The sequence below is a fragment of the Macaca fascicularis genome, chromosome 14 (assembly GCF_037993035.2).
Source record: "Macaca fascicularis isolate 582-1 chromosome 14, T2T-MFA8v1.1".
NCBI classification, from domain to species: Eukaryota; Metazoa; Chordata; class Mammalia; order Primates; family Cercopithecidae; genus Macaca; species Macaca fascicularis.
The window spans coordinates 20643264-20657002 of NC_088388.1; the positions used below are offsets into that span (position 1 = coordinate 20643264).

Consider the following 13739-nt stretch of genomic DNA (forward strand, 5'->3'; position numbering starts at 1 on the left):
TGAGCTGAAGACTTTGTCAGAGCCCTTTCTTCCATGGAGGCTGTTTAAACAACTGCTGGGACTGCATTGGGACAATTCTCACACCACCACTACAGGAGCCTGCTCTGAGAAGGTGTCACAGTCCTAGGTGGGGGACATTCTCCTCCTCCTCCCTAGGAATGCTGCCAGAAGCCTGGGGCCCAGGTCCTCCAGATACACTGGCAAGTGATCACCCCAAGGGGTCCCTGCATCCCAACAGCCTGGCCACACGCCATCCTCTAGAGCCCCCTGATGGAGGCCTAGGGGAAAAGGTGGGTCCTTCAGAGCTAGATGCATCCCAAACCCTGCAAACAGCAACCTCCAGAAGTCTCCACCACTGGAGCTCCCATAGGCCCAACACACTCCCTTGTCTCCTTTCCAGAGGCCAGGCAAGACCCCCGGGACATCAGCAGAGCAGGGCTCACCTCATCCAGTTGGCTTTGGTCTCGTCTGAGCCATCTATGGACTTATAGCGGTTGTTCTTGTCCACAATCTGGAAGAAAGAGAAAGAGTCTAGGATGGGCCATTCTAGAGGGGTTCTCATGTCCCTGGGCTCCTTCCCAACCAGGGCCCAGGGCCTGGCTCCACCTGCTCCCTCCCCCTCCCCCTGAAATGTCACCACTGCTACAGAACTGAAATGCAGGCTGGGTTCAGAATCCCTGCTACCTTCTCTCCACCCATTCCCATTCTTCTAGGGACACTGGGGATCCTATTCTCCTAGACCCACAAAGCCCTTCACAGGTGTTTTGAATTCTTGGGAGATGGGTAGCAGATGGAACCATCTCTCTCCTCTGTCTTGATGGAATACACAGCAACACAGCTGACAAGGGGCCTTTCCACTGGCGTTGCTTTGCAACCACAAAGGCTAAACCAATCCTTCTCTCTTTACAGTTTCTGTGGGAGACAGAGGCCACTGCTGGATGACTGAACATATGTGATTTGAGAGGGTTCCTCCTCTCCCCAACCTCTAAATGTTCAAGAGCCTCAGGGTTTGAAGCTGGGCTGGTTTCTCTTTTATTTCATCATCACTCTTTAATCAGAGTTCAGCTGGGTATGAAATTCTAGGCTAAGTTTTATTTTCTTTCAGCACTCTGAAGATTGCTAAAAAAGACTGCCATTGGCACAAAAGCAACATCTGTCAGTCTAATGTTCTTTTGTGGATAATCTGTCTGTGGTAAATTTTAAGACTTTCCTTTTACTCTTGACTTTCTGCAGTTTTGCTATATGGTTTTGAAGTGAAGATTTACTTTCCTGAAATTCTCATTACTTGAACACCTTCCAACTCCAAGACTCATATATTTTTCAATTCTGGAAAATTCTCAGTCATTAGGCTTTTGAGTACAGCTTCTCAGTCATTTTCTCCATTCTCTTTCAGTAAAATTTCTGTTAAACATGTATGGCAAAAAAAATTAGCCAGGTGTGGTGGCTGGTGCCTGTAGTCCCAGCTACTCAGGAGGCTGAGGCAGGAGAATGACGTGAACCCCGGAGGCGGAGCTTGCAGTGAGCCGAGATCGTGCCACTGCACTTCAGCCTGGGTGACAGAGCAAGACTCCGTCTCAAAACAAAACAAAACAAAAACAAAAACAAACAAACAAACAAAAAACATGTATGGGAGTAACTCAATATATCCTCCATGTCTTTTAACTACTCTTCCATATTTTTCTCTTTATTATTCTGGGCACTCTCTGGAAAAATTTCTCAGAACTCTCTTCCAGTCCACTAATTATCTCTTCAGCTATGTCTAATCCAGGGTTTCTCTCACCTACTGAGGTTTTTCCAGCTTTCTTTGTTTTCTTTTTTAATGAGTACCTTTATTTTGATGAATATTTTTCATTCCCATAATTTTTAATTAGTTTTTTTCAGGTCCACACTTTTATACATCCTGCCTCTTTCTCTTTCATAATGACATGTTCCTTCTTTTTCCTTTCTAACAGCTTTATTGCGGCATCATTGACATATAATGTACAACTTGATAAGTTTTGACACATGAGCTAGATCAGGGTTGGTTCCCTGAAGACTTGGTGAAGCAGAGCCTGGGAGAACTCCTGGGAGATGGGAAACAAATGGATGGTCACCATGCCTAGACTCCTACCTAACCTGGTGCCATTCATAAGCCTCCATTGTTCTCTTCAAAGCAGCAGAGAAGCCCTTTATCAACGTGAATCAGATCATGTCCCACACCAGCTCAAAATAGCATCCACTGCACTTACAATAAAACTCATATTTATGGCCACAGCCTTCATACCCTACAGGCCTGCCCCCCAACTTATCCTGGGCCTCTCACTCCCTTTTCACTTTTCTGCAGCCTTAATGCCCTGAGGGTGAGCCTTAACATTGGTTGGTTCCACCGCCTAGAGCCTCTTTTGTCTACCCTTAAAAATGACAATAATCATGAAATATTTCAAGCATTCAGAAATTATAAAGAATGCAGCTGACAACCCTGTGCCCATCAGCCAAAGCCAACAAAAATTAACACGAGTTTTATTTGTCTCAGGCCTCTCTCTCCTTTTGCTTCAAGAAAATGCTGAGATGCAGTGGAAGACCCTCTCTGCCTCCAACTTCTTCTCTTTCCCTTCCTCCCTCCAAGAGTAACCACAATCCTGGAGATGGTGGGAAGCCTTTCCATTTTTATGACACAAGGACTTTTCAAAGAGCAACACACAGGACTGTTTGCATGTGTGTAAAGTTTACAGAAATGGCACCCAAGTGAACATATCCTTTTTCAATTTTTTCCCACTAAGCTTTGAATATGTGGTCCCTTCTTAGCTTTGGGGTCTCAGATTATGTGAGCTCCACAGAAGAAGCCTTCCCTAGCCTTGACCCTAAAGGAAGTTCTTCCTGGCCTCACCTCAACCTTCATATCCCTGGCCTATCATGGCATTATCTCTGCTACATCATCCTGTAACTTCCCTTAAGAGCCCTAATTGCAGTGAGCATTTTGTTGATATCTACTTGTCAATTTGGTAACTGACTGCCTCCCTGGCTAGACCGTAAACTAATGAGTGCAAAGCACGTGGCTGCCCTGATCACAATGGTGGCCCTGGTTCCTAACATAGGGAGGGCATGGCACATGGTGGAATACTGATTGATTGAATGAAAGAATGATTGGATGAAGAGCCTTTTAAGTAAAAGGCAAGTAAAGGGGAAAAAATTGGCTAAGTGTGATGCTCATACATGTATTCCGATCACTTTGGGAGGCTGAGGCCAGAGAACTGCTTGAGGCCAGGAGTTTGAGACCAGCCTGGGCAACATAGCAAGACCCCGTCTCTACAAAGAATTTTTACAAAAATTAGCCAAGTGTGGCAGTGCACGCCTGTGGTCTCAGATACTCAGGAGGCTGAGGCAGGAGGATTGCTTAAGCCCAAGAGTTTGAGGCTGCAGTAACCCATGATTGTGCCACTGTACACAAGCCTGGGTGACAAAGCAAGATCCTGTTTCTAAAAGAAAAGAAAAGAAAAGGAGAAAGAAAGAAGGAAAGAAGGAAGGAAGGAAACAAGAAAGGAAGGAAGGCAGGAAGGAAGAAAGAAGAAAAAATTATAAAATGTTAAGATTTTAGTAAAAATGAAATGAGTGCTATGCCAGAGCCAGCTTATACTGACTGGGAGCCAACTGTTAAATTTTCAGGAATTTTGCGAACCAGTTGTTAAACACAGTCATTATTGAAAAACTAAATGATATAAACTTACAATTCAATAAATGATATATTTTTAAAAGGCAATAAATACTCAAAACGTAACTACTTCCCAATTATTTTACTACATTTGACTGATGATTTTCTATGCTCTTGAGGGTACTGGCCTCTACTGTAGCTGCAGAGTAGAAATACCATACAATAGTTGCAATTGCATATTTCTTCCCAATTGCACATTCACTGATTTCATGCTAGTAGTTTGAAATCAGCCATGGGGGGAGCATTTACACCATGGAAATTGGCACGTAGCCTCACCGTCACCATCACCATCACCATCACCATCACCATCAGTTGTAAACACCTACCAGCACACCACTATGCATGTTTACATGAGCATAGAAAGTCTAGGAGATACATATCAAAATCTCAACTCTTGTTACTCTAGAGGGGAGGAAAGAGGGAAGCAGGGATGCTTTTGCTTAATTTGTCTATGAGACTACACTGCCTTTGTGTTTTAAAAATCTCAGAAAACTAAAAAGAGAAGACATGCAACTCAGGCTTCCCCTTCCATGGCAGTCTCCCCAAGTGATGCTCCAGTCTGCAGGGCCCTCCCCTGGAGTCTCAGAGAACCCTGGATTTTATCATAACACTACTCCCTCTACATTATCATTTCTGATTGCTCCCCTGTCTCCTGGGGGAAAACAGAAGCATCACTAGTTCCTACAGAGATGTAGTAGGAGCGCATGGAGGGTAGTAAGAGCCATGGAGCCAGAGGAATTGGCTAGAATTTCAGCTTCGCTGCACACAAGCTGAATGGCCTTGGACAGATATTTGCTGACCATGCCTCAGTTTCCTCATCTACAAAATTGGATAAAAACCAACCTTGTAGCACCGCTGTCATAATGGAAGTGTAAGACACTCAGTGAATGGTCACTGTTAGCATTGTGATCATAATTGGGATTATTAAGAGTTCAAATATTAGTTATTACTGATTTGGGGTGGTGGGAGGCCTGTAGGTCAACACTGAGTTGTAATCAGTCTTGGCAGTTTCATCTGGACACAGAGGCCTGGGCAAGAGTTGTGAAGGACATAGGAACTGCCTGAGACCTCTGTCTGCTGGATTCAGGTCTAGAGCTTTTCTGAGTTTTGGCTTATCTTTCCCACCAATCAGGATTTTCTCAAATCAAGCATTTATTCACTCATTCATTCATTCATTCATTCATTCAACCAACAAACATCATGGAGGGAGTGGGCACAGTGACAGGCTCTGGGGATAAAATGTTGACCCAGGCAGAGAGTGTCTTTGCTCTTAGAAAGCTCACAGCCTAGCGGGACACAGAAGAGAGGTCACTGTGATATGGCATGGCCAGTACCATGGTGGGGAATTATGTGGGATTATGGGATCTCTGAGCTGGAGCCCTGGACCTGGGAAACTATTGAGGACCTTTTCTGGGGACATGGAATCTAAGCTGAGATCTTAGAGAAGAGAGAGATGGTGCCCTAGGCAGAGGGTGCAGGGCAGGCAGGATCTCGCAGGGCCTGTGGACAATGTTATATGCCACTGATGAGCCCAGGCCACCCTGAGTAGAGAGCAGGCTGTGGGCTTCCAGTTCTGGGACTGACATGGGTCCAGGAGTGACAGCAGGGCAGATGCTCAGGACCAGTCCCCAGAATGCTGGTCTCCCAGTGTCTTCCCCTGCCTCTTCCCTCAAGGTCAACTCCTTGGTCCCTCTGAACTCAGTACTTTGGACCAGCCCAGAAGCTCTGAGCATTGTGATATAAGGCCTTTGATAACCTGGCACCAGGCTGATAACCTGGGGAACCTGCATGGTGAGAGGCTCCCTTAGCCTGGAGAAGAGGCCTGAGAAAGCAGAGCCATCATCATCAGATGTGGGAAGGACAACCATGTTGTGGGGACAGGATGGTTAGAACCCGCATATATCTAGAGGGACGCAGGCCTGAACTCAGCACAAAAAGTGATGGTCTAACATGCAGAAGAGTCCTAAGATAGGACGAGCACCCTGTGAGGTGGTGAGCTTCTTGTTACTGGGAGTGTTCAACCAGGGGATGATTTGCTAGTAGGGAGGCTGAAAAAAGGACTTTCACTCAGTGGAAATCTGACCTAAATGACCTCAAAGTTCTGGCTAAAATGAAGATTAAGGGATGCTCAGAAAAGTAACATAAAAGCATGGAGTTTGACCCCCTGGGCCAAGCATGGTCCAGGTAGATCCACATGCTATTTCAGACCATGGTAATAATTAATAAAGAAAAATAAAAACAAAACCTCATTAACAGCTACCACTCATGGAGTACCTTCACTGTGTCAAGTATTTTGATAAACTATTAATTCTCACAGCTACTATGATTATCCTCCTTTTACAGATTGGAAAACTGAGGCTGAGGGCTGTTGGTGACTTGCCTGAGGCCACAAAGGAATTTTCCACGAGAAGCTGGAGTTTAAACTTGGGTCTCTGACAGTACAGTCCATGCTTTAACCACTTTGTAGAGCAATGGATGTTAGCCCCAAGATTTTCCTAATGACTCCATTAACCACCCTCAACCATTCCTGAAACCCAGAATCAACCAGGACTCTTCTGGGCCCCTCTCTGAGCTTCCAGCTTTGCCTCTGAGCAAATCTGCTATCTGCAGGTTGGCCTTTTAATAGGGAAGAATGCTCTGCTTTGCAACAGAACGTCTGCCTGCCCCAATTGAAGATTCACTGTTGGGTGCCTCTAAATGGTGTCATGACCAGATGCTGCAGAGACAGATTTTCAAAAACCTGATTTGTTTGCAACTTTACAGGAATTCATTGAATTCATAAAGCATTCTTAATTCTCAATCCTGCATTTCTTCATAGAGCATAGTAGTTACAAAAATGACTGGTGAAGCCATTCACAGTTGATGAAGCACTTTGGCATACCTCAAATGCTCCTCCCCCAAGCCCCAGGAAGCAGATGGCATCACCTCTTTTCTCTAGCTACTCCCCAGCCCAACTGAAGACCTGAGAGATAACTTGAACTCTGGCCTCTGCTATGGCCACAGACATGGAGTGAAGAATACTCAAGCTAGACAAGGGCATCTGAGATTATCCAGGCACTAGGTTTCTAACCTGGTGTCTGGGTAAGGGGGCATCCCTTAAAATGTGTGCATTTTGTGAACATTGGCACGTGAGTATAACTTCCTAGATGAATCAAGAAAGCTCAATAACCATGATTTAAACCATCTGCCCTAATTTAACTGATAAGGAAATGAGAACTTCCTTTTATTAATCCAAAACTTCCTTTTATTAATTATTATTATACTTTAAGTTCTAGGGTACATATGCACAATGTGCAGGTTTGTTACATATGTATACATGTGCCATGTTGGTGTGCTGCACCCGTTAACTCGTCATTTACATTAGGTATATCTCCTAATGCTATCCCTCCCTCCTCCCCCAACCCCACGACAGGCCTCGGTGTGTGATGTTCCCCACCCTGTGTTCAAGTGTTCTCATTGTTCAATTCCCACCTATAAGTGAGAACATGCAGTGTCTGGTTTTCTGTCCTTGTGATAGTTTGCTCAGAATGATGGTTTCCAGCTTAATCCATGTCCCTAAAAAGGACATGAACTCATCCTTTTTTCAAATTTCTTTTCTGTTTAGGCCACTTTATTGAGTATGACTGGCATACAAAAAGCTGTATGTATTTAACATATCTAACTTGATGAGTTTGGAAATAAGTGTACACCTGTCAAACCATCACCACAAACTATGATATAAACATATCCATTACCTCCAAAATATTCCTCTGCTCTTATTATTATTATTGTGATAATACTTAACATAAGATCTACCCTTTTAGCAAATTTTTAAGTATGCAATACAGTAAACTATAGGCTTTATGCTGTACAGTAGATCTCTGGGACTTACTCGTCTTGCATAACTGAAACTTTATACCCTTGGACCAATACCTCCCTATTTCCTCTTTCCCAGCCATTGGAAACCACCATTCTGCTCTCTATCTCTATGAATTTGACTATTTCAGATTCCTCCTATAAGTGGTATCAGGTAGCATTTGTCCTGTGTCTGGCTTATTTCACTTAGCATAACATCCTCCAGGTTTACCCATGTTGTTGCAAATGGCAGAATTTCCTTCTTTTTAATGCTTAAAATGACTCTGGAGACCTGGTTAATGAGGCATGTTGACAAACAATCCTAAATTCCACATCCAGGTTTTATATACTTTGATTTCACCTCCCATCCTCAACCATCCCTGAAACCCACCTGATGATAACTGTAGATACTAAAGCTGGCTGTGATCTGCTCATCACATGCTAAGTACCAGGCATGCAACAAGCATTAGTATTTATAACAACTCATAGAGGTGTGTTCCGTTAGATTGTGCATCCTAATTTTATGGATAAAACCACTTGAGCTGTGAGAGAACAGGTGAACAGCCCAAAGACACATTTCTCGCAAGTTGTAGAGCCAGGATTGGAATCCAGGGACAGAGCCTATAACCAACTCAGACAGCTCTTCCCTTCACAAGTCCCTCTTTTCTGCCTGTGAAAGGTGCCAGGACTATGGACTAGTCTCAGGACCAACCACCCGCTACCCTGACCACACAGAGCCTCGCTCTCCTTGGTAAGGAGGCAGGCTCCTGGTGAAAGGCAGCAGCATTCTGAGTACCAGTTTGGGCCCTTGGGGAAGAACTAGAGAAGCAGCTGTCAAGCAGACTGGACTGAATCCCATCTCTTAGTTATGCCTTTTTATGAATGGTCTTGGGCAAGGGTGAGAGAGAGATCTGGGAGTATCTGGATCAGGAGTTTGCTGCCTACCTAGGAGGCAGCAAAAATGTAAACTGGAATGAGCCACAGAGAAATCAGATAGAAACACACTTTAAGTATCACGCTGCAGATTAGAAGAGTCTTCCAAGTTAACCCGGCAGAAGAACGTAGTGAACAGGGCTGACATGAAAGGCACCCCATGGAGCTGTTGAGTACACAACCTGCACATCTATCACAGGTAGCTTTCCCCAAATAACCACTGAAATGAATAAGAGATAGGAAAAAAGCAGAGCAAAACTCTAATGCTTCATAATAAGGTATCACTTCACATCCACTAGGATGGCTAGAATAAAAAAGTCAGAGAAAAACAAGAGTTGACAAGAATATGGATAAATCAGAGCCCTCATATACAATTGGTGGGAAAGCAAAATTGATCAGCTGCTTTGGAAAACAGCCTGGAAGGTCTTCAAATGATGAAACCTTGAGTTACTATTCCACTCCTAGGTATTATGCCTGAAAGCAATAAAAACACGTGTCCGCATGGAAACTTGTACACAGATGTTTACAGCAGCATTATTCATAACAGCCAAAAGGCAGAGACTGCCATCAATGGATGAAGAGATCAACAAGATATGGAACATTATTAGGCCATAAAAGGGAATGATACAGCCTGGTGTGGTGTCTCATGCCTGTAACCCCAGCACTTTGGAAGACTGAGGTGGGTGGATCACTTGAGGCTAGGAGTTCAAGACCAGGCTGGCCAACATGCTAAACCTCCTCTCCACTAAAATAAAAAAAATAAATAAATAAAATAATAATAATAAAAAAAAGCTGGGCATAGTGGTGCACACCTGTAATCCCAGCTACTTGGGAGGCTGAGGCAGGAGTATTACTTGAACCTGGGAGGCAGAGGCTGTAGTGAGCCCAGATCAAGCTACTGTATTCCAGACTGGGTGACATGGAGAGACGCTGTCTCCGAAAAAAAAAAGGTGGGGCGGGGGGGGGAAGGGGAATGATACATGCTGCCACACAGATGAACCTTGAAAACATGAAGCGAAGTGAAAGAATCTTGTCACAAAGACCACATATGACATAATCTCATTTATATGAAAGGCCAGAATAGAAAAATCTATAGGGTCAGAAAGTAGATTAGTGGTTACCTAGGGATGGGTGAGGGTGATGGGTTGAAGATGTGGGTTAGGGGGATTGGAAGAGGGGAACGACAGCCAGAGGATACAGGATTTGATGAAATTGACTGTGATGATGGTTGCACACATCCGTGAATATAGTCAAAATCATTGAATCATACATTTTAAATGGGTGAATTATGTAGTATGTGAATTATATCTCAATAAAGCTGTTAAAAAATAAAATCTGCCAAAGGTTCATTGTTATCAATCAAACAAGGAGAAGGGAACGATCATATGTCCTACATATCCTATGCTTGAACACTGATCCCTAAAGAAACAGGTTTCCATGCGAGTGGGAAGACCAGCAATGGGATGCCAGGAAGGCATTCTAGATATTAACATCTGAGGCCTGGATATGATAAATTGGAGATCTAGTTAAAAGTCCTGACCCCATAAATGACCTGTATAACCTTAGATAAGCAACATGGCCTTTTAAGGTCCAGTTTCCAAATCTTTAAAAAGAAGATAATAACTATCCCACAGTACTGTTATGAGATATACAAATCATTTAGTACTCAGTGAGCAGCAGCTATTATTGATGCTACTATTATTGTTGTTATTGTTGCTCATCAACCCTAACTAGCATCTTCTGAGGACCCACTGGGGTCTGGAGTGCTGAATTAGGTTCAGAGACCATAGTTCAACAAGACCTCTCCTTGGGGAATTTTCAAACACCAAGAAACCCCAAATCCTCTGTGGCAAAGCCAGGAAGTTTACTAAACATGAGTGTCTCTCAAACTAGGGTCTTTGGATATATTCTCAGGATCTGAATGTTCTCTCTAAGAATTTTTAATTCCATGTTTTCATTTTAAAAAATCAATATGTGGGAATCCTCATGAGATTTCTGCACCCGCAAGAGGCCTGCATTTATGGCTGAGATGGCATCCATGTCAGATTGAATCCCTGGCCCCAGCTCTTCAGCCGTCCCTATCACCTTTTGCCACATGATTCTGAACTAGACTGTTTCACAGGCATCCTGCACTTCTTTGCTCCTTGACCTTATGTTCAACCATGAAATTGATGTGGCCAATGAGATATTAGCAAACATGATATAAGCAAAGTCTCGAAATGTAGAAAAGCTTCCCCAGAGAGCCCCTGCTCCTTCAGCTGGGGCCCAGAGCAGACATGATCCCAGTGTCTGGAGCAGACCTGGCTCCAGAGAGAGGAGCCAAGCTCCCCCAGCAGCTGGAGGCTGGGCAGCCCAGCAAGCCCAGCTACATCAGCCAAACTGCAGCCAATCAGCAGATACACAAGTAGAAATGAGGAACTGCAGCTGACCAGCCCATAGGTGAGCAAGAGTAAATGATTGTTGTTCTATGTCAGGGCTTAGCAAACTATGGCCTGCAGGCTAATTCCAGCCCACCACCTGTTTCTGCATGGCCCACCAGGCTAAGAATGATTTTCAAATGGTTGAAAATAAATCAAGAGAAAAAACAATATTTCATGATGTGAAAATTATATGGAACTCAAACTTCAGTATATATAAATAAACTTTTATTGGAACATGGCACACCTATGGCTGCCTTTGCACTATGATGGCAGAATTGAGTCATTGAGACAGACACTGTATAGCCCGCAAAACCTACAATATTCACTACCTAGCCATTCACTGAAAACGCTTGCCGACCCTTGTTCTATGCCCACTGGATTTTGAGGTAGCTTGTTTTATCCCAACAGTTGACATACAACCCCAATTATGACTACTTGCTATGAGCCAACAAAAAAAGAACAGATATAAACTTAACATGTAAATGTTGCACTCCGGTAAAGAAAAGGCCAAGACACATCATGGCAGTTGCAATAACAAAAGATAGATGGGTGTGATGGCACACTCCTGTGATCTTAGCTACTCTGGAGGCGGAGGCAGGAGGATGGCTTGAGCCCAGGAGTTTGAGGTTATAGTGAGCTATGATCTTGCCATTGCACCCAGCCTGGGCAATAGAGTAAGTTCCCACTTCTAAATACATACATACATACATACATACATACTTACATACATACATACATACATACATACATACATACATACAAGATTTCCCAGTGTTTCAAATAGAGACAAACAGTAGGAAAGTAAAGATATCACACTGCACACAAAAGTACAGGCATTCCAAACTCCAAAGACACTTGCTGTGTCTCAGTAATCACTACGATATTCCCCTTCTAAATAGCAATTTTGTTTCAGTGACACATCATCAACTATCCTATTAGAATGATTTTGTTAATGTGTATTATGTTGAGGTTTTTGTAGTTCATTTTATATGTGTAAACTTGTTTTGGCTTTATAGTTGTTTAAAAGTTATAAGTACAAGATACTTTGTGTTTACCAAGCTATATGTTTATACCTTTTTAAGTACATTAAAATGAAATTAATGTAACATTAAGACTCCAGGAACATTAAAAATCACCTGAACTTAACACTGTTCAGGTGTGAGAAACACAGCTACAGCAGAATGAACTGGAGAGCCAAGAAATAGAGGAGGTCAGGTTAGGAGCTGGTCTTACTGGAAATACTATACAGGTTCAGAATAATTTTTCATGTTCTACTTTTGCTCTGATACAATAGATTTACAGACTTGGCTCCAGCCAAAACTGGTTCACGAGCATATTACATTTTCCTGGGGAAATCTTTGGTTTGGTTTGTGATTGAATAACTAAACTACCAGCATTTATAAAACAGCTACACAAGCTGAGCCCATTTAATGCTTCTGATATTCAGAATCTTTGGATTGAGGTATTCATTTTTACTCCTGGAAAAGCTGATATTGAATCAATAGTGTTTTATGATCCATTGCATCTGAGAACACAAGAAAAGTGACTTTTACTTTAGTCTCATCTTCCACTTTTCCTTCTAAGCACACTCGGTACCTCTGTTATACCCTAATATTAATACCATCCCTACCTGACTGTTACGTGTGTGCCCCAGGGCCTTTGTAAATTCCATGACTACTGCTATGCTGCATTCCCTCAGTTTCTGACATGGTAGGACATTTGCATCAACTCATCCATCCCTCCCTCAAAATCTAGTGTGGCTAATGAGAACACATGGACACAGGGAGGGGAACATCACACACAGGGACCTGTTGGGGGATAGGAGGTGAGGGGAGGGAGAGCATTAGGACAAATACCTAATGCATGGGAGGCTTAAAACCTAGATGATGGGTTGATAGGTACAGCAAACCACCATGGCACATGTATACCTATGTAATAAACCTGCAGGTTCTGTATCCCAGAACTCAAAGTAAAATAAAATAATAATAATAGCAATAATAATGATAAAACCTAGTTCAGCTTAGAAGCAAGGACACCCCAGTAGCAAATGCACACCTACCATTCAGAGATTTGGGCTCCTAAACACCGTTTCCCAAAAAGGAATCACAGCTCCTACGAGAGACAGTGGGAATATCTTTGTGCCAGAAAGTAAGGAAAAAGTGCTAAAATAATGATGGGGATGTGTCGAAAGAACAAGGAGCCACTCTGAAAGCATTCCCACTGGTCAAATCTAGGGCAATTTAAACATCAAAATGAATAATGACAGACATGGACTCCAACACATTAAATAAAAAAAAGAATTCATGTTCATACGAATAGCTAAAAATAGCTTTAAATGAGGATTGAGTGGGGGCGAAGGTTGAGCACTATTTTTTTAAACAGAAGAATGTCAATAAATGTAGAAGAGAAAAAATAGAAAAATCATGGTAATTTTCTATGAGAAAAATCATAGAAAATTCATGGTAAGAAAAAATTTTAACCATGAATAATAATTGATACAGGCAAGACTCATCAATAATTGTTAAAACCATTGAGTAAAAGATAAGACAGACTGCCACCAGGTGCCTCCTGATGGCAGGCTGTGAGAAAGACCTAATACTGCCTGTGCCAAAAAGCTGTAATCTGAATCCACCATGAAGAAACAATCAGACAAATCTAAACTGTAGAACATTATGCAAACAACTAGCCTGAACTTTTCAAAAGTATCAATATCATAAAGAGAAAAAACAATACAGGGGAGACTTTTCTAGAATAAAGGAGACTAATGAAATGTGACAATTAAATGCAATGTGTGATACCTGCACGGGACCTGGATGGGGAAAAAAACACAAAGAATGTTACTAATGGCAATTGGGGAAATCTGA

At 42.7% G+C, this 13739-nt stretch overlaps 1 protein-coding gene across 13 annotated transcripts in view; it reads right to left on the reverse strand.

Moving 5' to 3' along the window:
* The window catches only part of PRDM11 (PR/SET domain 11), an 81932-nt gene that overhangs the window by 23122 nt on the left and 45071 nt on the right, over window positions 1-13739 (reverse strand). For 10 of the 13 annotated variants that reach the window (XM_065528268.2, XM_045371705.3, XM_065528271.2 and 7 more), the window contains exon 5: window positions 444-511. In XM_065528268.2, coding sequence (XP_065384340.1) covers window positions 444-511 — 68 coding nt within the window. Of the gene's footprint in view, window positions 1-443; window positions 532-13739 lie in introns of all 13 variants that reach the window. The other 3 variants (XM_074013855.1, XM_074013854.1, XM_065528270.2) reach the window with 1 other exon arrangement.